Here is a 26,785-nt window from a genome sequence, read left to right as displayed (position 1 = left end):
TACCCCTCCCAAACTCTTCTTTGCCAAACAAATACCTAATAGGCATCCTTATTTTTGCACCAATAAACAATTTCCAATTGCACATATGATTTACCTTGGTCAGGGGATGCTCAGCTGACAAAAGCAAAATGAAAGGTTGAATTTTTATTGTTGTGTGCAGGTTTGGACTTGACAACTGAAACACCTACTTGATTAGATATAAAAGGCTACTCATCTTGGTGTATTTTGCCCCTTTGCTTCTGCATTTTGCAGTCTTAGCAATCTCTGCATTGACACCATGTCTCTCTCTGTCTACAATTCTGGGACCTCCCAACAGGCTTCATCTCGCAGTGGGGTGGGAGGCCGCCGGCTCAGCCGGTTGTCTAGCACCAGTAGTGGAGGAGGCTTTGGTGGAAACATTTTTGGCTCTGGAGCAAGCTCTGGGGGTGGTTTTAGTGTTGTATCTATGTTTGGTTCCAGTTCTGGCTTTGGGAGCACCTCCAGGAGTGCCTTTGGAGGAGGACTGGGTGGTGGTTATGGAGCAGGACTGGGCAGTGGTTATGGAGCAGGACTGGGCAGTGGTTATGGAGCAGGACTAGGCAGTGGTTATGGAGCAGGATTGGGCAGTGGCTTTGGAGCAGGACTGGGGAGTGGTTATGGAGGAGGACTGGGCAGTGCCTCAATGGGTATTCCATGTAGTAATGATGGAGTCCTTCTTTCTGGATCAGAAAAGGAAACCATGCAAAATCTTAATGACAGATTGGCTTCCTACCTGGCTAAAGTCCGGGCTCTAGAGGAAGCAAACACTGACCTGGAGAACAAAATTCGAGACTGGTATGAAACACGTGTGACTGGAGACTCTGCATCAGGAAATGATTATGAAAAATATTACCCATTAATAGAAGATCTTAAGAATAAGGTAAGAATATTTTTGCTTTTGCAACATTTATAGTAATAGTGGCTATCCAGAGCCCATGTAATTTTACTCTGACTCCTGACAGGGACTTATAAATGAAAGACTGAAATAATTCAATTTTCATTTTAACCTTTTACTAAACTGTGCTGTGTGTTAAACATAATTAATTTACTTGCAATATTCTTCAAATGATAAAGTCTGATAGTTTCTTCTTGTTTCTGTTATTGCTGCTGTTATTCTTTTTTATTTTATTTTTATTTTTGATAAAGCTTTTTTATTTTCAAAAACATGTTGTTGTTATTCTTATTCTTGTTCAGCTGTGTCTGGCTTTTCATTATCCCATTTAGGATTTCTCAAATGGGCTCGTGAAGGGTGATTCACAATAGAAAATGGCTCAACAACTGGCAAAAATTCTAGAGTGGTTTGCCATTTCCTTCTCTGGCTCATTTTGCAGTTGAGGAAACTAAGGCAATCAGGGTTAAGCAGACTCACCCAGGATTATACAGCTAGGAAATGTCTGAGATCAGATTTGAATTCAGAAAGATGAATCTTGACTCCAAGTCTGGCATTTTATCCATTACCTACCTACCCTTGTTAGTGTCTATTTAATTAAAGCAGTAATTTATTCAACATCTACTATGCACCATGGACTGTGCTAGGTTTTAGGGTTACAAAAAAAGCAAAAATAAAAATGGTACCTAACCTCAAGAAATTTACATTCTATGTATTTCTTTTGAGTCAGAGAAAACAGTATTCAATTTGATAGGCACAACTTACTCCCTATGTGACACTGGGCATGCCACTGAAACTTGGTAGCTTTCATTTCCTCAGCAGTAATTTAAAAGAATTGTACTATATGATTTCTAGCTTAACTGAGAAGCAGCCTAGTGTAATGAGAAAACCATGAATTTGGTTTAGAGCCTAAGTTCTAATTCTGGTTTAATTTAAGAAGTTGAAAGTACCTTCTAGTCGGGGGTTTTGGAAGGCTCAAATGAAATAAAAGATATAGAATGTTTTGCAAACCTTTAGAGTACTAAATAAAGGCCCATTATCATTATTATTAGCCTATAATCAAGAGGGGAACAGCTAGATAGTACAATGGCTAGAGTTCAGGAGCTGGAGTCAGTAAGACCTGAGTTCAAATTCAGTCTCACACACTTATTCATTGTGTGATCCTGCGTAAGTTATTTAACTCTATTTGCCTCAGTTTCCTCAGATATAAAATGAGCTGGAGAAGGCAATGACCAACCACTAAAGCATCTCTACCAAGAAAACCCCAAATGGGTTCATGAAAAGTCAAATATAATTAAAAAATAAATGAATTATTGAAAAGTAACTAGGCCTACAATTTGGTGATGACTTCATTCCCTATACCTTCAATTGCATTCCTTCTAATCTCCAAAGCTATTTAGAGAACATTATAGATGTGTGATAGTAAAGGCTTAACAATTGGGATGGGAGTTTCTAGAATTATACTTACTTTTTAAAAAAAGTTTAACCTTTAATTTTATTTCTTAAATCTCCACTAGTGGAGTCAAAAAAAAAAAAAAAAAAAAAGAAAAGAAAAGAAAAGAAAAAGAAAGAAATGAATCTCTGTAGTCCTCATATTCCCTTAGAAAAATCACAAATGAACATTATCTGTGTCAGTTTGTAGTTTTTATTTATTTTGTTAAACATTTTCAATTTTGAATCTGATTCCAGCCCCATGAAGGAGTTTTCTATTGTCTTGCAGCCTGCAACAATGAGACATTTCTGGTTAAGACCATCAACAAGATAGAAAATTTCATAATAGTGCCAGCTTTTTGAGCTGATTTCAATATATCTCTGCTCTCATCTCCAAAGTCTATAATCCTTAGGAAGGAAGAAAAGCAGGAATGTAAGAGGAAAGGAAAGAAGGAAAGAAGGGGGGTGGAGAAAAGAGGCAAAGGAAGGAGGAAGGAAAGAGGGAGGGTTTTTTCTTAGCATATGATTTTTTAAAAATAAGCAAATTGAAAATCTGGCAGAATCTAAAATGACATCATTTATTACTATATCTCCTTACTGTTATAAAAGAATTCCTCAGCCCATCTCTCAGTGCTTTTGAAAATACATTTTTTCTGTATTTTTTCAGATTATTTCAGCCACAATAGAGAATGCTCGACTCATTTTGCAGATTGATAATGCAAGATTGGCAGCTGATGATTTCAGGATGAAGTAAGTCCAGGCCTAGCAGATCCAGCAATGACATTTCTCCCCTTAATCTTTCCTTTTTTTTCATTTATAAAGAATAGAACTTACCACATTTCAACATAAAAGTGTATCTGCCATTAAATCATGTCAGTAATTCACTTCCTACAATGCATATAGCAATTTTTTCATGTTGCCACACCCATGAACATCTACACTACATCTAGATCTATATCTACATCTAAATCTACATCAGAAGTTCACCACACAGGAATATCCCCAATATACAGAAGACTTTTCTTTCATTCATTTCCCTTCTTCTTCCCTTTCCTTCCAATTAAGTAGCCAAATATCTATAGGGGCAAAAAATCAGGAGAAGAGGTAAATTATTACAGGAAACATGAAATCATATTAAATAGTGATCCTTTTTTTTTCCACTTGAAATTTAACTTAAATATGTGTGTGTGTGGGGGGGTTATGATAGGGAATTTTCAGTGCAGATACTCCCTCTTTTCAACAATCCATCAGTAATTCGGAGATTTAAAGAATTTCTAAGGACACTAAAAACTTAATGACTTGCTTTAAATCATATAGCTAACTGAGACAAAGCCTGAATTTAAACCTTCCTTTTTTCAAGGGTAGCTCACTATCTCTTAGGTCATCTTGCTTCTCATTCCTGAGATGGATTGTCATCCAAAATGCTCATGCTAATTAATGCCTGAAACAAATCACTTCTTCAGGTGGGTTTAGAGTTTTTGGTGTCTTATTTTTGATCCCCTGAAACATACTGCTATTTGCTTTTAAGGTATGAAAATGAGCAGGCCCTACGTCAAAATGTCGAAGCTGATATTAATGGCCTGCGCAAAGTGCTGGATGAATTGACCTTGGCCAGGGCTGACTTGGAGATGCAGATTGAAAGCCTGATGGAAGAGCTGGCTTTTCTTAAGAAGAACCATGAAGAGGTGAGGGGCATCTGTCACCTCCATGTTCTTCCTCCTCTCCTTCTCAACCACTTCAATTTACATTCTTACTAAGTTATTTAGGAGAAGAATGAAGGGGTCTTCTTTTATTGACTTCTGGGAGGTTTGTTTGATTGGGGCTGGGACTGGGGACGGGGCTGGTGATAAAGTTTGCTTATAAAGGAAAAACAGATTCACATATAAAGAAAAAAGAATGGAATCCCTGGCTGCAATTGGTACATTTATTAGTGTCTTTTTCTCAATTTTCACTTTGGCAATGGATTAGTAAAATCAGTTTAGTGGTTCTGATATTGTCATTCTTTTCTAAAAAGAGAATGAACACAGTGCCATAGAATTTTAGGGCTGAACAGTGCCTTAGAAATAATTTCATTCAATCCCATAAATAGAACTGCTTGTTAACAGAGAATGGTATCTAATAATTGCTAGTATTTTATAGCACCTACCATGTGCCAGTCACTAATATAAGCACTGTTTTAAAAATATTGTCTTAAAGAATCTTCAAAACAACCTTGGGCAGTTGAGATTGCTGTTATCTTTATTTTATGGATAAAGAAACTGAGGCAAACAGAGACTAAGTCATGTGCCCAAGGTCACATAGCCAGCGAGTAAATGTCTGAGGCTGGACTTGAATTCGGAATTTCCAAATTCTGAGCCCAGCTCTTTATTTATTGTGCCCCCAACTTCCCCTACCACTTGAAAGATTCTTTTCTTCAACAGAGGCCTGAAAAGCTTTCTACTGTGTTTCTGATGCCTATTAAGTGACTTGATGGGGGATCATATATATCATTAATAAATGTTTAAGGTAGAATTGAACTTAGGTCCTTCTGACTTCAAATTCAGGGCTTTATCCACTACTCCATGGTAATTTCATTTCTCCCCCACCTCCTTCAGGCCCCCTAGTAAATGAGATGGTTTATAAGTACAGTGGCACACAGCTGGTGCTTAATAAATGTTTATTTTGAAGAGGGAGGAAGGAAAGAAACAGTGAAATGGAAGGAATTGACAAAAAGTACTAATGGGGCTTTGGAGTGGATTCACTGAAATGTAGAAAGAATCACATAAAATAGGCATTGAGATTTAGAAGTAATTGTTAAGCAAATCTATTTAGGTGCATTGATATTCAATTATTAAACATATAGTAAGTACTATAAAATGCTAACAATTATTAAATAACCATTCTCTGTTGGCTGGCAGTCCTATTTCTGGGGTGGAATGAAATTATTTCTAAGACTCTGTTTAGCTTTAAATTTAAAAAATAAAATATGAAGCTCCACAAAAAAGATGATACTTTAAAGAAGGCCAAATGTCCTAGGGGCAAGATTATTATTTAAGGTTTCAAGTATTCATGGGTTCAAATCCTAGAGAAGTCCAACTTCATTTAAGGAAAGGCAATGGAAAGAGTGCTGGATTTAGAGTCAGAGGTTCAAATCCTGGTTTGGCCTTATTCCACATGTGATCTTGTCACATGCTTCTCTGGGCTTTAGTTGCAGATTTAAATAAATAATACTTTTGATATCCTATGAATCTGAGAACACATAAGCCTAAAGTGCTATCTAAATGGTGACGATGATGAACAATGTTAGGTTAAGTTAACCAGGAAAAATATTCCTGACACATATGTGGTCACTCAAGCCAACAAACTACCTATTATGTGTCTACTAACTGACTATGTTCTGGGGTTACAAAAAAAAATGGAAAAAATCAGGAGAAAATCCATGCATGTATCATTCTTCCTTGCTGTTCTTAGGAACTTCAAGCTATCCAGGCTGGGGGACCCGGCCAAGTTAGTGTGGAGATGGATGCTGCTCCAGGAATCAACTTAACCAAACTCCTGAATGACATGAGAGAGCAATACGAAGCTATTGCCGAGCAGAATCGCAAGGAAGCCGAAGCTTGGTTCGTCGAAAAAGTAAGTAAAGGCAAAGTGTCACATTGACAAATGAACTGCAGTTTTTCCATAGGTTGGCCTGGCACCTTCTTCTATTTCAGAGTGGAGAACTCAAGAAGGAGATCAGCAGCAACACAGAACAGCTTCAGACGAGCAAGAGCGAAATAACGGACTTGAAGCGCATGCTGCAAAGTTTAGAAATTGAGCTCCAATCTCAGCTTGCTATGGTAATGGAAACACACTTGGTAATGGTGTTTCTAACAAAGAGGGCAATGGGATGGATAGAAAAGAAACATTGGTGGTAGAGCCAGGGGCCTGAATTCAAGTTTTACCACTTATATGATCTCCAATTCTCTTGGCGTCCGTTTCTCCATCTGTAAAATGAAAGTGTTGAACTAAATGAGTTCGACTCCTTTCGGCTCTCAACTCTCTGATTTCTATGCAATATTCTAAATTAAAAAAAAAAAAGACAGCAAAAGAAAAAGAACTTTGCATACAAACCGGATTATTCTACTCTATAACCTCTTTCCCCTTCCTCATCATTGAATTAGCATCACTCTTTATTGACATGCAGAGAAAGTCCTTTGAAGATACATTAGCTGAAACCGAAAGTGGTTACTGCAACCAGCTCTCCCAGATCCAGCTCCAAATTGGCAATCTGGAGGCCCAGCTTTGCCAGGTGAGGAGTGATATGGAGCGTCAGAATGCAGAGTATGAACAACTCCTAAACATCAAGACTCGGCTGGAGATGGAGATTGAGACCTACAGGCGTCTGTTGGAGGGAGAAGGTGAAGGGTAAGTAAGAAATCTGAAATGGAAAAGTACATTTTCAATATATTGGTTCATCAGTGAGGACATAAAGATTTCAGCTAGAATGTGAAAAGAAATCATAATGTTACATTAAAATATTTCTTATCCGTACATGTTCTGTACAAACTACATCAATCAGTCAACAAACATTTATTATTAGGTAATATTTATAGAATGCTTTAAGATTAGCAAAGTATTTTATCAAAACGACCCTGAGGCATGGGTGCTATTATGGTCCCCAATTTATGCATATGGTCTTTTCCTTCAAGTAGAGAAAATATTCTACTTAGCATTAAGGATTTTAAAAAATTATTATTTATTCTTTTTTAATATTCTTTTCTTTTTAAATTTTGAGATACAAATTCTCTTCCTCCCATCACTACCCCTTCTACTGAAAAGACAAGCAAAATTATATCAATTGTACATATGAAATCATGCAACATTTTTTCCATGTTACATAGAAAACAAAAAATACAATTAAGAAATCAAGAAAACTATTCTTCTATTTGCAGTCAGAATTCATCAGTTCCCTCTCTAAAGTTATATAGCAGTTTTTTCATCATGAGTCTTTTGGAATTGTCTTGGATCATTATATCCATCAAAGTAACCAAGTCATAGTTGATCATCATTTCAACTTAGTTATTGCTATGTATAATGATCTCTTGGGTTTTTTTCCACTTCATTTTGCATTAGTTACATAGTTCTTGTCATGTTTTATTGTTTTCTTTTTTGGAAACACCTCCCTCCCCCATCATTTCTTATAGCACAATGTTACCCCATCAAAATCATGCTATAATTATTCCCCATTTGAAAGCATCCCCTTAATGTCCAATTCTTTGCCACCACAAAAAAAGCCTTTATTAATATTTTGTACGTAGTTTTTTAGGTTTTTTTAAATCTCTTTGGGGTATATCCTAGTAGTAGTATTGCTGGAAGAAAGATTATGCAGTTTTATAGTCCTTTGGACATAGTTCCAAATTGTTCTCCAGAATGATTGGACTAATTCACAACTTCACCAATAAGTTATTAGTGGACATATTTTCCCTCATCCCCTCCAGCATTTGTCATTTATGATAAGTGATAGGTGGTACTTCAGAATTGTTTTAATTTGCATTTCTTTAATCAATAGTGATTTGAACTTTTTTCATATTACTATGGATAAATTTGATTTCTTCTTCCGAAAAGAATTGGTTCATATTATTTGACCATTTATCAATTGAAGAATGATTCATTTTCTAACAAATTTGACTCTGTTCTCAATATATTTGAAAAATAAGACATTTATCAAAGGAACTTCTTTGAGATCCTGTTCCCAATCCCTCCCCTCCAACTTTCCTGCTTTCCTTCTAATCAATTTTGTTTATGCAAAACCTTTTAAATATAATGTAACCAAAATTATTCATTTTATATCCCATGATCCTTTTTATCTCTTGTTTGGTCATAAATCTTTCTTTATCCATAGATCTGACAGATAAAATTTTCCATGCTCCTGTAATTTGTTTATGATATGCTTTATCTAAACCATGCTATACATTGGGATAATTTACTATGGGATATGGTATGAGATCTTTGTCTATAATTAGTTTTGATAAGATATATTTCTATACTTAACTAGAGCATATATATAGTTCTTTCTTTGAACCAATTTTGATTTAAAAAAGAGGTATTACCCATCCTTTCATTTCCCCTTCCACTCTAAAAGTTCTTTGCATATTTTCTTAATATTTGAAAACTTTCCCCATTCTACTTCTCTTTTCCCCATTCTCCCAGTGTACCCCCTTTTCTTACCCTTTTATTTTGTGGGGAAGGACAGGGGAGAGAGACATCATCTCAACATAATTCACACCCATACTATCTGCCTATATGAACTCCTAATTGGCTTATAATGATAAAGTTCTTAAGAACAATACATGCATTGTCTCCCATGAGTTCTTTAAGGTTTTTTTTCCTGATTTACTTTTTTATGCTGCCCTTGATTCTTAGGTTTGAATGACTACTCTGTTCTGATATTTTCATTAGGAGTACTTGAAAGTCTTCTATTTCATTAAATATCCATTTCCTCCCTGAAGGATTGTACTGTTTTGCTAAGCATGTGATTCTTGGTTGTAATTCTAGCTCTTTTGCCTTCTGTAATATTATATTCTAATCCCTCCTCTCCTTTAATGTTGAAGCTGCTAAATTTTGTGTGATCCTAACTATGGGTCAGTAATATTTGAATGATTTCTTTCTAATTTTTGCAACTTTTTCTCCTTGACCTGAGAATTCCTGGAAGATTTTTTAAAATTAATTAGCATTTATTAAGTACCTATGATGTACTATACACTGTGAACTCAGGTGTAAAGCCTAGATATAAAGAAAGGCTAAAAAATAAAAAATTGGCAATTTCTTATCCAACTACAAAAAAAGCTTTTTGCATGATTGCATGAAAATCCATATTTAAACATTACATTCATATTTTTTAGGAAGTTTACTACAAAATGTATGATATTATTCAGATGAACATGACCTCATTTTTCATTTTTAATGTTAGGTCACTCACATATTTCAACATGTCAAGGAGCTATGGTTCCATATGTAGGTACACCCTCCGCTGATGTATAATTTTTCTGTCTTAATAGATGGTTTGGGGGAATTGTGACCAAATTACTTTTCACAGAGCAGTTAGTATGAGACTCTCTAAATTGAGTTAGTTCATTTCTGAGCCTATAATAGATTCTGTTAGCAAATAAGAAGGCAGAGCCAAGATGCCACAGTACAGACAGCAATCTAGCTGAACTCTCCTATTATCCTCCTCCAAACAACTTTAAGTGATTCTTCAAATCAAATTTTGAAGCAGCAGAGCCAACAAAAAATCAGAGTGAGATGTTTTTCCAGACTAAGATAGTTTAGTATATTGGCAGGTGAGGTCTGTGACAACAGGATGGGAGCTAGTTTGGAGTTCAGCAGCTATACCAGCAATAGGCCTTGGAATCAGCAACAACAATAGCTACAACAATAGCAACCTCAGAAGCTCTTGGGCCAGAGACCATAACAGAGTCAGACAATTGGTCAGAAAGAGATCACAGAGAACCCTTTGCTGGCACTGGGTGAAATTGGTACTGATTGATGGCTCTATTGCCCAATAAGGAGTTTTGGTTGCAGTTCCAGGGTGAAGATAAGTGCTTAATTAACTGAGTTAATTTTTTCAGTATTGGTGTCCTTATTGTTTTAGGCAGGATTTAGTGAAGAAAAGGTACAATCTCTTGAACTATAACATTAAACTATAACATCCTCAAACAAGAGAAAAAAAGACACTATCACCATTTGGTTAGTCCATTATGGATAATTGCCCCTTAACTTCAAATTGCATATTGATCCTGAGTATGTGTGAGCCTGCTAAAGAAGCCAAAGCATTTGAGCTGTGGGCCAGGAGCAGCTATATGTGATAGGTCAGAAGCCAGGTCCCAGGCTGTTTCCCATTCTAAGTTGCCTGAGGCACCATATAAAATCAAGGAATTTCTGAGCTAGCCTTGTAAGGATGCCTTGAATTATTTATATATAACTCTAATAGCCAGTTATATTGTGTTTCTGCATTCCTCTTTGTTGTGTATGTTCCTGGGGAAATCTTTTGTATTAGGCTATAAGCTGCCTGAAGTATTGGGTACAGAGAACATCTAAGGGTCTTGGAATCACTGAGCTGTCTCACAAAATCAGCAATAGTTTTGTCTTTGATATAATTTTTTTTTGCCTTTCCATAATAACCATAGCACTTTAAGGATTATGAACTGCTTTATATGTAATTCATTTAATCATGACAGCTACCCCATAAGGAAGGTATTACAGATATGATATACACCCATTTTATGAAAGTAAAACTTAATACTACAGAGATTGCATGCATATCAGAGGCATGACACCTGATCCTAGAAAATATGAAATGACAATTATTGTTCCTCTTTTCCATGTAGGAATGGTGCTATTGAAAGTTTAACTGTGCCAGAATCCAATTCTCAAGCACATTCAATTGATTCTTCCAAAGGTAGGTAAATTCCCTGAGATACTACTTCAAAATCTAAGACTATCAAATACCAAGGCATAGAAATCAATTTGGCATCGCAAGGTCATAGTTACATTTATTGTTACCACAGAATTAAACTATTATATATATTATTTAATATTTTAATAATGCATTTATATATAATACATTTCCTTTGTAATCTTATATATTTTGTGTCTTTAGAAACTACACTACACTTCCACAAGGGATCCATGACACACACAAAACGTTATATAGATGCTGTAGATAAATGTGGTCATATGGTCATACCATAACCACAAAATTCAACATAGGCACTACAGATTCAAATAAGCTTTTCTGGATATCATATCATAATTTTGATTCATACTGAGCTTTAAAAAATTCAGATATTTTTCAGATGAACTGTTGTCTAGCCATGTTTCCTCTCTTTTATATGTGCAAAGTCAATTTCTTGAATCCAAATGTAAGACTTAATATTCATACAGATTATATTTCATTTTATTAGATTCAGCTCAATTTTCAAGTTCACCAAGATTTTTTTAGGTCCTGACTTTGTCATCCAATGCATTAGTTATTCTTCTCAACTTTATAGGATCTAAAATTTGATCTACACTTTTATCTAAATCATTGTTAAAAATGTTAAGTTGCACAGGATCCCTGAAGAAATTCTTCTAATTTGATACAGAACAATTATAACTATTCTTTGAGCACAGCCATTAAATCAGTCCATAATAGTACTATCACCTAGTCAACATCTCATCTTTTTTCTGTATCTGCTAACCATTGCTGTCTTTCTACTCAATTGATCATTTTTGTCTTTGTGTCTATTGCCTGATATATAGTAGGTGCTCAATAAAATTTGTTTAATTAAATTTATTGTTCAACTACATCAGAGTATTCATTAAGCTTTCATATATTGGGGCATAAAGTCTTATTTTTAAAAAGCTTATAAGAATAATCTAACAATAATTTATATTTTACAGGTTGTCCTATCTATTACCTTATTTTAGAGGCCAAACTTTAAAAAGAAAATTTCATATTTTAGCACATTTTAAAACAACTACTCTATTTTTAAAAAAATCTACCACTTTGTCTTTAGATCCAACCAGAACAAGAAAAATCAAGACAATTGTGCAGGAGGTAGTGGATGGAAAAGTTGTTACTTCGGAAGTTCGGGAAATTGAAGAAGAAATTGGCTCTTGAATCAAGAAAAGAAATTCACAAGAAGAAACATTACCATTCTAAAGCTTTTAGTTTTTATTTGCTAATTCATTCTCTGTATCTTTCAGTCCCTTCCAATAGGTTTAAAGAAAATAATTCCTATTCTCTTTTGGTGCCTTTTTTTAGTCTTTTATGGCAAGGAATATACTAATTTAAGAAGCCAATGTGACCTTTTAACATAATGGATTTTGCCTTTCAGTCTTCAGCATTCAGAGAAGTCCTTTAATGCACAGATTTCTGATAGCTAGGAAACATAGTAGGGGGATGAATGTTGAAGAGGTGAAGAAGAAACAGTTTACTTATCTGATGCTATTATTTCTTAAGCTATATAAATGTAAAGATTTGCAGCTTCTTTAGAAAAATCATTATATAAGTTTGTAAACTGATTTTTTAAAGTAATGCTAATTTTCATCTTTGGTTATTCTATGCATTGTTTCTTTAACTCTGAGACATGATTGCAAATGTGATAGTAGAATGGTAGGTTTCATATATTCAACTTCATGTATCATTAAAAATACCAATATATTTTAAAACCCAAAGGCATCTATGATAAGACTGGGAATCAAGAAGAATGAAAACTTGGGGGTTTGTTTTTGAGTCTATTTTAAAAATTAGTGTCACAGAATCATAAAATGTTCAGAATTGGAAAGTGACCAGAAGTCATCTTGCATAATCCATTCCAGAATAAGAATCCTTTCTCAATATATTCAAGATGAGGTCTTCCAAGCTTAGTTTGAAGACTTCTCACAAGAAGGAAACTACTACCTCCTAAGCCAGTTACTCAATAAGCATTTATTCAGCATCTTCTATGTGTCAGACACTGTGCTAAGCATCAGAGATATAAAAAAAGGAAAGGATAGTCTGTTCTCAAGGAGATCACTGTCTAATAGGAAAGACAATAAGCAAACAACTATGTACAGAGAAAATAAATACAAGATTAAGAAAATCAAAAGAAGGAGGACTAACATTAAGGAGGACCAGGAAAAGCTTCTTATCAAAAGTGAGATTTCCGTGGATACCTAAAGGAAGCCAGGGAATTTAGAAAGGAGATGAAGTGAAAGAGAGTCCCAGACATAGGGAATGTATTTGTACATAGGAGATGGAGTATATATTGTGAAAAACAGCAGGAAAGCCAGTGTCAATAGAAAATCTGGTGGGTAGGAGGGTGAGAAGATTATTGTAAAGGAAAAAAAGGGAGGAAGTTATGAAAGGCTTTAAAATCCAAATAGAGAATTTCATATTTGATCCTGGAAATAATAGGGACCCAGTTTAATTTATTGAGTAGGAGAGAAGGGTGACTTGGTCAGACCTATTGCTTAAAGATCAATTGAGGTGGGGAAATGTTGAGACAAGGGACCAATTTATTAACTATTTCACTATTCCGGACATGAGATGATAATGGCCTGGACCATGATGGTGACAGTGTCACAGAGGAGTAAGGGACATATTTGAGAGATGTCACAAAGAAAGGACCTGCCAATTGATTTGTTGGCATGAGAGAGTATTAAGAGTAAATAGCCCTTCAAATAGTTGAAGAGAGCTAATATATCCCTAAATCTATTTTTCCAGGTTAAATATCCCCTGTTAGCTCCTTTTAACCAATTCTCATAAGGCATGAACTCAAGTCACTTAACCTCCCAATGACTCACTCAATTTAGTTCTAAAATCATAAGTTGAAAAGTAGGTGTCAATTTATATCAGTAGAGAGAGTTTCCTAGAGCAGTGAAACCAAAAGTATGGGGTTTTTAAAATTGTTTTTTAGGTATTTTGAAGACTAAATTAGGAGGTTCCAAAATTTTTGAAATCTACTTTTTATATTTTGAAAATTACATGTCTTCAGCAATAAAATGTTAAAGACACAAATATAAGGAAAATAAAAATAAAACAAAATGTGTTTGTAGCTAATGATCCATAGGATTTGGGGTGGAAAGGAAAGGGGATTTGGTCATCTGTAAGATTTAATAGACTAATTAAGTATTTGGGTAATAAGGTTGAGAATGGAAGAAACTAGGAGTTGTAATAAACTCTCTTCACTTTTATGTTTTTTCTTTGATTACAAATGTAATAACTGTTTCATGGATGAATGGTAACAACTGTAGTACTTGTTTTCAGATAGTACCTTTTGTTATGGCTGGTAACAAATATACCATCAAAAACAAATGAACGTTGCAGAAGAGAAAAGTATTAGATTCAAAATAGGATTGACACACAAGTTTCAAGTAATAAAACAGTTTATAACACTATCTAAAATAACAATATCCACTTTGAAAAACCCCACCAAACCCTAGCCAGCACTTATATCTAAGTGCCCTTCATGAAACATAGCATGAACTGTCTCTTCTTATGTCAAAAGAAATTGAGGGAAGGGTGTGCAGTATGATATAATTATAAGAGTATTAGAAATGGAGCCAAATATCTTGATTCAAATCCTGGCTATGCTTAATATGTGTGAGACTTTGGACAAGTCATTTTACTTTGGTCCTTTACAATTCTAGATATGTGACCCCAAATAGAATGATTAATTGAATGAAATGAAAAAAAAAATCTTCATTCTTCATTTTTGTTCCTGTATATCAGAGCCTTCAGTCTGCAGAGAGGACTTTATAATTCCTCATAGCTATGTTTACTTTACTCCATTCTCCACACAAGCAAGTGCAAATAAGTGTCCTTATCATAAAAGTATAGCCAACCCACAGAAGATTAAATAGGAGTTTCATATCTGCTTAGACTGAAAAGTCAGAGCCATAACAGAATATAACTTTAGAGCTGAAAGGAACCTCAGAGGCCATCTAATCCAACCCTCTTTGGGTCAGATGGTGGATAGAGTGCTAGCTCTGGAGTCAGGAGGACCTGAATTCAAATGTTACCTCAGACACTAGTGTGATCTTGGGCAATTCACTTAACCCTATGTGCCTCAGTTTTCTCATCCGTAAAATGAACTAGAGAAGGAAATGGCAAAAGCACTCCAGTATCTTTGCTAAGAAAATCCCAAATGAGGGTTCAATCCAACTTTCTTGTTTTACAATTCAGATTCATAGAGGTTAAGTCTCTTATCCAAGTTCAAATGGTGAAAGTAGGGAAATAAAGAGGAAAATAACAGAGGTAGAATTTGAGCCTTGATCTTATGACTCAAGAATAAGTTTTCTTTCCAATATACTTCACTGCCTCCTTAAATTTTCTGTTTTAATTTGGTTTGGATTTTTTATTTGTTTATTTCCTTTGGAAGAAAACTGCCAAACAAAGAACTGCTATAAAGGACCAGGAAAGAAAACCCATATCCAAGGATAGCACTCTCTGGGGAGCTTATACATTGCCCAAAGATTTAACTGTTCTAAATAATTAAGGTTGTTTAAAAATCAATGAATGGGAGAAACTAAACCATAGAAGATGAGCTACCTCCTTTTTTTAACTGCTGCAAGAGTGCCATCTTGTGGAACCTCATGAAATAATTTTTAGAAAAACCGACATCTGTCAAAATCATTTTAGATGTTCAGGAAATTTCCAAAACCAACCCTTTGGAAAAGGGTAGTCTGAATTTTATTGGTTTACAAATGTGTGATTTATGCCAAAGTCTTACCCAAGAGTGAAGAGTCAGTTTTGTACTGAATACAGGAAAGTAGAAAGTAAGAAACTATCTGGGAATCAAAGTTTCTGAAATCAATCTGAAAAGTTCAAGCTATAACATGCATTTTTTTCAAATATTCAAATAAATTAATCAATAATTTGCCATTTTTGTTTTTCATTTTTATTCTCCCTCCAAAAAGCCAAAAGTTCAAATAAACAGGCATTAATTACCATATACAAGATATATGCTGGATGCTGGGGAAAATAAAAGATGAAAAATGACACAGTTAGTACCTGCCACTAAGCTTGTAATTTAATGAGGTAGGATGTGATATGCTCTCAAAATACTGTGTTCCAATGTAGAATAGAAAGGCAACATAGTCTAATTGATAGAGAGCTGCCCCCTAGATCAGACTCATATTTCCAAATGAATAACTTCCACCTGGAAGTCTTGCTGAATTAATTAACTAAGTAATTGATAAACATGTATTAAGCCCTTACTATGCCTCAAGTAATGCATTAACAGCTCATATTAATAATATTTTCATATATTTCATAACATCTCATATTCAAAATTTTTCCTAATAATAATAATTATAGTGATCTCTAAAATAAACTTTTTCCTCAAAAAACAAACCTGCTTCTTTTCCCAACTTGCCTTTTTTAAAATAACACCACAGTTCTCTTAGTTGCCTGTATTTGAACTCTTTGAATCATCTTTGCATCATCTTAGAATCATCACCACCCTCCCAGCTAATTGGGAATAATAAGGTACTCTCAGGAACCAGAAGGAGGGAAAGCACAGGAAGTATCTCTCGTAGGTGTTAAGGATTTCCAAGGCTATGTTTGTTGAACTGAAGCAGTAAGAAACATCTGGCTCCAATGGGAAGCAAATAGTATTAGCACGTCTACCAAGGACTAATGGAATCAATCTATTTGAAAGGGACAGAAAGGAAGTGGTGCTATTGCATCTGAAGAAGCCAGTCTATACTTGGTGAGGAAGCATAGGATGGTGATAGAATAAATGTAAGAAGTCAGATGGATCTGGGAGAAGAAATGGTGATTTGACCATGAGAAGGGTTTCTCTTGTTGGAAAAAAAATGTGTTTGTATCTTTAGGTGCTTGTGCTTTTCTAGGACCCACAAGAGGGGATACTGAATAATAATGAAGAAGCTTAGAGCTGTCTTTCTAATATCGTAGCATCCCTGATTCAAGAAACCAATCTGGTGTCCAGGCACCAGAAATTGACAGAAATGCCTAGTCACTGGCAAAGTCTTATATAAGCTATTTCTACAAATAATGAGATTTAGAGCCAGAAGATTCTTTTCTCACCCAGCTTAATCACTGCTTGGGCATTGCCTCAGTTAAATTTTATGAGACCTGGGAGAGACCTTTGCTTAAAAAGGGCAAGGTCTCTCATTGCATCCGAGGCCATCTCCAGTCATCCTGATCTATATCGTTCCATTGGACAGATGGCTCTGAAGGAGAGAACAAGGCAGGTGACTTTGCACAGCCCTGACTCACTTAAATCCAAATCACTTGCAAGTCATGGCAAGTTATGTCATGGTCCTGTTTGAGAAGGAAGGACAAATAACAATGACAACCCATCAGCCCTTGAAACTCAAATTCCAAGCAGAACTCATTGTCTTCACCCCCTCTCAAACCTATCATTCTCCCTTTAACTCTCTTCAAACCCACTTTTCTATTTTCAATCCCTTCCAACTACTCCTCCTCTAAACCTCCCCATTTCTATTGAGGGCACCAATATCTAGTCACTCAGGTTCACAGTCTCTGCATTATCCCTAACTCTTCCCTTATCTTCACACCCCATATCAAGTCAACTGCCAATTCTTATCAATTCCACCTCCATATTGCTTATTGTCCCATTCTTTCTATTCATGAAGCCACTGCCCTGGTTCAGATCCTCATCATTTCTTCCCTGAAAAACCACTCTGAACTCCCTACTTCTATTATATCACCTCCTCATTCTATTCTACACACAGCTGCCAAAAAAAATAATTCTGAGATACAGGTCTGACTGTGTCACCCCCTACCCAAAAATGTTTAGTATCTGATTCCCTATTAATTCAAAGATAAAATGCAAAATCTCTATCCTGTCTCTTAAAACTTTCTACAATGTGGTTCCAAAAGAACATTTGTAATGGATTTTATATGTTTTACCTTTATTAATTCTATTCTGGTCAAATTAGAACAATTTGTAGATGTTCCCTAATTATAACATCTTTCATCTCCAAACTAGTATCCTCATTGCAACCAAGAATACAAATAAAATTTTCATGTGATTGCTAAACTTCTATTGGTTTTAAGGAGGAAGGGGGACAGAAGCAATATTGGAAACTAAAAATTAGCAAATATTCCAATTTTTAAAAAACGGAAAGTAGGTTCCAGAAACCATACATCGACAAACTTTAACTGTGTCAGACAAGAACAATTTGTTAAATACCAGAGTTATGAGTACTTAAAAAGGGAAGTGGATCATTAAAAGTCATCACTTGTCCATCATGAACAAGATATGCCATTTTAATCAATTCATGAGTCTAGCAGATACTATAAACTATGGTTTACTACAAATAAATGCAATAAATAAATGAAAGGTTATTTGAATTTCAGTAAGACATTTGTCAAATTGTTATATACCCCTGTGGACAAGATAGAGAAATGTAGACTGATGATGCTAGGTGATTAGGTAACATGTCATTAAAGTCTTTGAATTGGAGTCAAGAGGAATCAGATTCAATTTCTATCTCAGATATTTTCTGTGGGAAGTTGTGCAAGCAATTTAATCCCTGTCAGTCTCAGTTTCCTTCTCTATGAAATGAGGATGATAATAATAGTATATTATCATACAGATTTTGGAGATCAAATAAAATAATATGTGCAAGTGCTTAGAAAACCATAAGGTGTTATGTAAATGCAAACCATTGTCATTGCATATTTATATGTGCTTGAAAGATTTATAACTGTTTGAATAGTCATGACCAAAAAGCATTAGCTGATGGACCAGTGTTCATTGAAAGGGATGTGTGCCACATGGCTCAAGTTTTGGTCCTGCCCTATTCAGAATTTTCATCTTGATCTTGATTGAAGCTCTGATTTGTTTAGAAAATATTCACAAAACCCAAAGCAAGAAGAAGAGCTAATGCACTGGCTGAAAGAATAGAATTAGAACTATAATTAAACCTAATAATGAGTTGAATCTAAGAAAACAATATTGATAAATGTAAAATCTTGAATTTAGGTTTAAAAATTGCCACATAAGTGAGAAATTGAGAAGAAATTATTAGACAGCAATTAATTTGAATGAGATTCATGAAATTTTTTTCAACAAGTCAGCAGAGTGATATGACATTATTATTATTATCATTATTATTACTATTTAGAACAGTGATTCTCAAACTTTTGTTTTCAGTATCTTTATCCTATTAAAAATTATTGAGGATCTCTCCAAAGCGGTTTTGTTTATCTGGATTATATTTATAGACATTTATCATATTGGAAATAAAAACTATTTTTGAATTTGTAGACCTTCTAAAAGGGTTTCAGAGATTCCCAGGATTCTCTAGACCATACTTTGAGAACCACTGATTTAGAACTTATATAGAGCCTTAAAGTTTGCAAAATCTTTTGATTCTTACAACAACCATATAGAAAAGTTGCTATGATTATCCTCATTTTACAGATGAGGAGACATAAGCTAAGAAAAGTTACAGTTACACAGCTAATAATAAGATTGGTCCAGGCCAGGTTATAAAGAACTTTAAATATCCCCCAAGAGTGTATAATCATAGAAGAAATAGGGAGCCACTGAAGTATATTGAAAAGAGAAATAACATGATAACATCTGTGCTTTAAAAATTCCTCCCATAAGGGACCTACATGTGCAAAAATATTTGTGGCAGCCCTTTTTGTAGTGGCAAAAAAATGGAAATTGAATGGATGTCCATCAGTTGGAGAGTGGTTGAATAAGCTTTGGTAGATGAATGTTATGGAATATTATTGTTCTATAAGAAACAATCAGCAGGATGATTTCAGAGAGGGCTGGAGAGACTTACATAAACTGATGTTAAGTGAAATGAACAGAACCAGGAGATAATTATACTCAGCAACAAGATTATACAATGATTCAATTTTGATGGACGTGGCTCTTTTCAACAATGAGATATATCAGTTCCAATGGTCTTTGTGATGAAGAGAGCCAATTGCACCCAGAGAAAGGATGTGGGAACTGAGTATGAATCATAACAGAATATTTTTACTCTTTTTGTTGTTATTTGCTTGCAATTTTTCTTTCTCATTTTTTTCCTTTTTGATATGATTTTTCTTGTGCAGCAAGAAATAGTTGCTTGTAGAAATATGTATAGAAGAATTGCATATGTTTAATATATATTGCATTACTTGCTGAGTAGGGGAAGGGATGGGGGAAGAGAGGGGAAAATTTTGGAACACAAGGTTTGCAAAGCTCAATGTTGAAAATTATCCATGCATATGTTTTAAAAATAAAAAGCTTTAAAAATAAATAAAATTTAAAAATAAAAAATAAAATTATGTGATTTGAAAAAAGAAATTCCTTCCATGAAACTAAAATTTCCTAGAAGTCAGGGAATACATCTTACTAATTTTTTTTCATCCTTTACAATATCTTGTCTCACAGATATTTAAGAGTATTCGTTCAGTCAATAACAATGAACTTCTACATTTGATCTCTTAAAGGAAGATTCAGTACAAGGGAGCCTAAAAATGTAAGCAATGCAAGTACTCATTAAGTTGGGGAAGAGCTGAATAAATTGGGATATATGAATGCATTGGGGTACTATTTAGTTGTATGAATTGAGAAATGAAAGAAATTCAGAGAAACCTGGGAAAATCAATATGAACTAAAGCAGAGTAAAGAAAGCAGAACCAGGTAAACAACATACATGATGACAATGATGGTATAAATAAAAACCACATTTAAAGGCAATTAAATTCAGATTGTGATTAATTTGGATCAAGAGAAAGTTAATGAAATACATGCCTTTTTTGTGGAACAAAAAGGGATTTTAGTAGAGCAACAAAGAAATGTTTAGCTATTGTTTTCTTTCCATTTAATTCAATTAGACAAATATTTTTAAATGCCTATTATCAAGTACTTGCTAAATGACAGAAATGCAAAGTTAAAAATGAAAACAATCTCTACCTCAAAGAGCTTACAATTTACTGGAAGGAAACAACATAACAAATAAGCACAAAACATAATAGCAGAGTGTGCTTGTAAATGTTTGCCAACTCTCAAGGAAAAAATATTCTCAACACACTTAATTTTCATAATGAACATTTTCTCTATCACTTTCTTAAGTTTAGAAAATCAACAAATCAAATCCTAATTTGTGTCATTTGCCCATCTCCAAGGTGTAAATATTTATACTGAAAGTTTAACAATTGGCCCTCTAGAATGAATACATGTTGACTCCAGCACACCCAAGATAAAAAAAAAAATGGTGGAGGTGGGGGAAATAGAATAATTAATAGGGCTGAGTAAGAAAATTTGTGCAGGAATTAAATTTTAGCTGACTTTGAAGGGAGCCAGGAGACCTGCTATTCCAATAAGTGATATAAATTCTGTCATCCTCACATGTAACTTCATTACCCTCTGGTACAAGTAAGGGTTTTGCCATAGGGAAATGGGAGAAATAACAAAAACAAACAAACAAACAAAAATTTAAAAAAACTTTTTTTCTTTTAAAATTTAGAAATGTTTTTGTTTGAGCAAACTATTTGAATAGAACTATTTATTAGTTACATGTTTAAATCAACATGAAGCTATATTCGATTGTCCTTCCTAATTGACATGAAAAGATTAAAGTAGTCTATTAATTAAATATACAGTGATAAGTGCATATAATAAGGTAGTAAGAGTTCAATTTTGAAAGATGCTCACTGACTATCTCATTCTATTACATAAGATCTACTTCAATATATTTCCTTCCTTGTTTGCTTTTATGGGCTTTCATAAACCTTAAAAATAGCAACATCACACTTTTGAAGAAGTAATTTCAGGACATGTTTTTGTGATGACATTTTAAAATATTTAATTACATTTTTAATACTGAATTATATGCACACTTTATGATGCTCTAACAGGTCTGCCACATAGGACAATAACCTTCATAGAGAATATGAGGCTCTGTGATGAAAGTAAATCTGAATGAGCAAGAAAATGAATCATGAACATACACATTTTCACTTAATAGAATTTAGGATATCATTCTGATTTTTTTTAAAGTCTATACTTAAGAATCACTTCCAAGATGGGTAGTAAAAACACACACACACGCACACACACACACACACACACACACACACACACACAATAAGATTTAGGCATTTAGATGGTGAGTTTTAGATTGAGCAGATTCCTCAATTTAGATCTGAAAAGTGGCCTTGTAAGAGAAGGGGGAAATGGAGTCATCAATTATTAAGCACCTAGTGTATGCCAGATTTTGTACTAAGTACTTTATAATTATGATTTCATTTGATCCTCACAACAATTCTGGGAAGTTGATACTATTATAATCCCATTTTATACATGAGGGAACTGAGGCGGACAGAAATTAAGTGATTCACCCATGATTACATAGCTAGAAAGTGTCTGATTTTGGATTTCTAATTCCAGGCCCACTACTCTAGGCACTGCATGACCTAACTGACCTTCGAAGTCATAGAACCTAACTTCCTAATTTTACATATGGGGAAACTGAGGTTCAGAGAGATTATCTGACTTGCCTAGGGTCACACACATAAGAAATGGTGCTTTTAGACATCTTAGCATGATGAACTCAGTTCTTTCACAGCTCTGAACTTAGGGGCAGTGAACCCCTTCACTGTTTCTGCAGGGGCAGGAAAATAAGAGAATGCTCTGGGAGAGGCAGTCCATGCAAGAATTTCTTGCTTGGGAGGGTATACTATTGCATCCTTAAATGTTGAAACTGGCAACAAGACTGAATACAAACAAGAAGGATGGGAATTGCTGTAGGGGAAGGTAGGTTCCAATTGGGAGGAGAGGCCAATCAACATGTTAGTCATTGTTATCCACCACCTTCAGGGTACAGGGCTCAGAAGCATTGTGGAAAGATGATTGGAAGACATGAACATTGAAGACTTCATGCAAATGGTTGTCATGCAACTCATGTGCATGGTTATGGGTTAAAAAAAGAATGTTGCACAATTGCTTGTTGTTTTAAGGAGTAAAGATAAAAACCTGAATTTTCTAGGTACTTGAGATGAAACAAACTTTTTAAGGCATAAGAAATTCTAAAAATACCATCTCAAATGTTGTCATAATATAACTTTTTGTTTTGTTTGTTTTTATTCAATCATTTTAGTGGTATCTGATTCTTCCTGACCCCATTTGGCAGAGATACTGAGGTGGCTTGCCATTTCCTTCTCCAGTTCATTTGACAATTGAGGAAACTGAGGTAAACAAGGTTAAGTTACTTGCTCAGGGTCACACAGTGTCTGAGGATGGATTTGAACTCAAGAAGAGGCATCTTCCTGACTCCAGGACCAACACTCTATCCACTTGCCACCCTTCACTAATTAATGCACATTATAACCCTTTTACCCCTAGTAGATGCTCTTTAAGAACTGTTATGACTGAAAAAAAATCATCCCTTTGTAACCATCCTAGTTCATGTGTCTCTTTGAAATTATGTGCTAATGCCTGGCACATAGTATGTGCTTAATAAATGTCTATTGATTGATATTTCTAATATTCCTTTTAAGTATTATTACCAATCTAGTGAGGTATATATGTAAAGGATATCAAAATTCAATTCAACATTTGCTAAATATCTATTTTGTGCCTATTTAGGAATAACTGATCATTTATTAAGCTACTATTATATACAAGGTACTGAGCTGGGCATTAGGGATATAATATAATAAATCAAACAATTCCTACTTGGGAAGAAGCTGACATCCTAAAAGGGGAATGACTAGAATATATCAAAATAAAAGTAAAAGTTTCTTCTCCAAGGACCTTACATTCTTTTAGAAAAATACACACATACATAAATAAACAATTCCAAAACATATGCAAAAATAATTTCAAGAGGGCAAGAATGCAAATAATAGGGGATAGGGGTGGGAGAATCAAAGAAAGTTTTTGATATGTTTTTATGCAAAAATATGTCACAACATCAGAAAAATGTAATTTATCTGAATATATATATATATATATATATATATATATATATATATATATATATACTAAAGTTAACTTGCCTTTTTAACCTAGGAAAAAAAAGCAAGCAAATGATTTTTCTTTAATTTTAAAAAGAATCCTCATCATTGATATTATCTAGAATTAGAATCTTAGAATTTTAGAATTGAAAGTCACCCCAAAGATGATATATTCCAGGGATTCTTAAATTTGTTTTCATTATGGTTCTCTTGGTTAAAACCCGTGGACCCCTTTTTCAGAATGCATAAATACATAAAATAAAATATGGAAGATTACAAAAGAAACCAATTATATTGAATTATATAAAGACCTCAGGATAAGAACTGCTGTTTTAGTCCAACTGTCTCATTTGTAATATAGGATAATGGAGGTTCCAAGAAGTTAACTAGTCCAAAAATTTCATACAGTAAATAAATGGTAAAGGTGAAACATGACTCTTAAAGTCTTCAATTAGTGTTTTCTTTTTCTGGAAGGGCTGCTGATTGTTCACCTTTTTATAGCACTGTACAAATTTATCCTGCTAAAATATTCACTAACATTTGATGTTGAGCTAAGTTAGAGTGCTTTTTGGTTCCCTATCCCCTTCTTTAGAGTCAGGAGGATTTGAGTTCAAATCTGACCTCAGACACTAGCTGTATGATCCTGGGTAAGTCACTTTACCCTGTTTGCTTTAGTTCCCTCATGACAAACCAATATCTTGGGACCAAGAAAACCCTAAATGGTATCACAGAGAGCCAGACACAACTGATTTGACTCTACAATAGAGACCACTGTTCCAATTTCCTTTAAGAGCTAACCAAAATCCTACCTTTTCAAAAGCCTTTGCTATTCCCTCTTTATTCTAGGGCCTTCCTTCTGTGATTATATTCAATTTATTTTGTCTAAAGTTTATTTGTGCATTGTTATTTGCTTGTTCTCTCATTAGATTGTAAGCTCCTAGAGGGCAGGGATTTTTTTACTTTTTTTTTTTCATCCCCAAGCATAGTAACTGTCACATAGTAGGCACTTAAATATTTGTTAACTTGATTTAATAAGTAAGAAAAATAAATGCAATTTATACTGTACTCTTGAAATCCCAAAGTATTTAGCAAGAAATAATGCTAGCTGTCAACAAAACAGAAAGATTTTTATTCTTTTAAATGAGAAATATTTAATCCAATTAACATTTATTGAGCACCTCCTGCTTTAATGCGATGTGCCTGATGGTACTTTTCCAAGTCAAATGAACACGTCTTAACTTGACGGCTTCATAAAGCATATTGATACATATTGCATTGCTCAACCTGCTGTTCTCCATGACTCAGTAAAAGTGATTTTCCATTTAAATACAGATTGGTAATTATCATTTGCTTTTTGTGGCTTTTCATTTGCAAGCTTTTTCTCATAAATATAAAAAAGTACTAGGAGAGATTTTTACATGCTGGAGAACTGGGCTTTCATCATGTCCAAATGCATATATGTGGTGGTAGGGCTATATGAAGAGATGTTTCATTTTTATGCAGTTTTTAATGCCAAAAAATTATTGTGGATGTCTATTTATATCTACAACCCTATAACCTCCAATTCATTCTAAAGCAAGCTTTTTATGTCCATACTTAGCTAATATTAAGTATTGTTAAGGATTTTGTAATAATGCATGGAAAATAGATAATCCATGAAAAAATTATTCTCCTAAGGATATCAGCATCATAAAAGATTAGAATTGGAAAGAGCTAGTCCAGCCTACCCATATTCCAGATATAATAAGTGAAGCCTAGAGAGTTAAATTAACTTGTCCAATTAGGGTGGAAACAGTATAGGCTGTGGTGTGTGAGGAACTGAGTTCAAATTTTACTTCTGTGACCTATTATTCTTATAGTCCCTGGCCCACCATTTAAATTCCCTTTATAGTTTCTTCAAATTTTAAAATGAAAGGGTTGGACTAAAAGGCCCCTGAAGTCCTTTTTGGCTCTAGATCTATGGTCCTGTGATAAGTGACAGAGTCAAGATTTAAATCCAGCTCTTCTGACTGCAGATACAGCATGGTATCTACTATACAGTGTTCCCTTTGGCTTAATCAGCAAAGACATTTTGTCTAAACAACTTTAAAAATAAATAATAAGGAATATCATTTTGATTTTTAAAAACTACAATATGTGATTCAATGAAATAACTCTTTTATTATAAGCCAACTCTGTGAAAGAACAAGGCTTTGTAAATACCATGGGGATTGCAAAGATGAAGAAGACATAGCCAGATCCCTGCCTGGATTCAAGAAGTTATACTCTCCTAGCTATATCTTGCTAAATAAGTAAGCTGATGACTAAAACAAACACAGAATCTTGGAGCTGAATGGAATATTAAAGGTCTTATTATTCAAATCCTTCATTATATACAAAAGGAAATTGTGCTATAAATTGGCAAGGGGAGTTTCAATGAGTTTCAAGGAGAATCAATGAATTACCTTGCTAGATTTAGTTAACTAAAGTTAATGTAATCTTTCATTTTCTACCACCTGTGTAGATGCCAGAGTCCTTTATTAATATGTGGATTGGGTTTTGTTTGTTTTTGACACAGTTGCAGGTTATAATAAATTAATTTGATTTATTCCTCTCTTCATTTCTCAAGGCATTTAAGAAAGATCTGATAGAATCACAACCTTATGGAGTTAGAAGAGACTTCAGGGGTTACCTGCTTAATGATCTCTATGAGAAGGAATCCATCATTTCCCATGCCAGCCCATTGCACTTTGCAGCTGCTATAATTACAAGGAAGTTTTTCCTGATACCAAGCCTAAATTTGCCTTTGTATCTTTCATCCACTGCTCTTAGGTTTTGTTTTTTTAATTCAGTAAGTAGAATAAAATTAATCCTACTTCCATATGACAGCTTTTCAAATGTTTGAAGACTCTTCTCCAAGCTAAAGATCTCAATTCATTTAACCAATCCTCATATGGTATATACTTAAAACCCTTTGACATCCTGAGGAAACAGTCAACAATCCAATTGATGGGAAACCTGTT

The 26,785-nt window shown here is 34.3% G+C and overlaps 1 protein-coding gene across 1 annotated transcript; it reads left to right on the top strand.

The window, feature by feature from the left end:
• The first annotated feature begins 261 nt into the window (after positions 1–261).
• On the top strand, positions 262–12,364 carry LOC100921792 (keratin, type I cytoskeletal 12). Its single transcript, XM_031966255.1, has 8 exons — positions 262–898; positions 3,006–3,088; positions 3,867–4,023; positions 5,789–5,950; positions 6,031–6,156; positions 6,504–6,724; positions 10,687–10,757; positions 11,857–12,364. Exons 1-8 carry the CDS (start codon positions 278–280, stop codon positions 11,958–11,960), a joined length of 1,545 nt encoding a protein of 514 aa, XP_031822115.1. The 5' UTR covers positions 262–277; the 3' UTR covers positions 11,961–12,364.
• Positions 12,365–26,785: the final 14,421 nt, after the last annotated feature.

Source organism: Sarcophilus harrisii, chromosome 4, assembly GCF_902635505.1.
Source record: "Sarcophilus harrisii chromosome 4, mSarHar1.11, whole genome shotgun sequence".
NCBI classification, from domain to species: domain Eukaryota; kingdom Metazoa; phylum Chordata; class Mammalia; order Dasyuromorphia; family Dasyuridae; genus Sarcophilus; species Sarcophilus harrisii.
This window is presented reverse-complemented; position numbering and strand designations above follow the sequence as displayed.

What these genes read in the sequence shown, in the direction of transcription:
- LOC100921792 (XM_031966255.1), top strand. Translation starts at nt 278, where the DNA reads ATGTCTCTCTCTGTCTACAATTCTGGGACCTCCCAACAGGCTTCATCT. An exon ending in AAGCTTGGTTCGTCGAAAAA is followed by an intron (nt 5,951 to 6,030) that starts GTAAGTAAAGGC and finishes CTTCTATTTCAG; the next exon opens with AGTGGAGAACTCAAGAAGGA. An exon ending in TTCAATTGATTCTTCCAAAG is followed by an intron (nt 10,758 to 11,856) that starts GTAGGTAAATTC and finishes CTTTGTCTTTAG; the next exon opens with ATCCAACCAGAACAAGAAAA.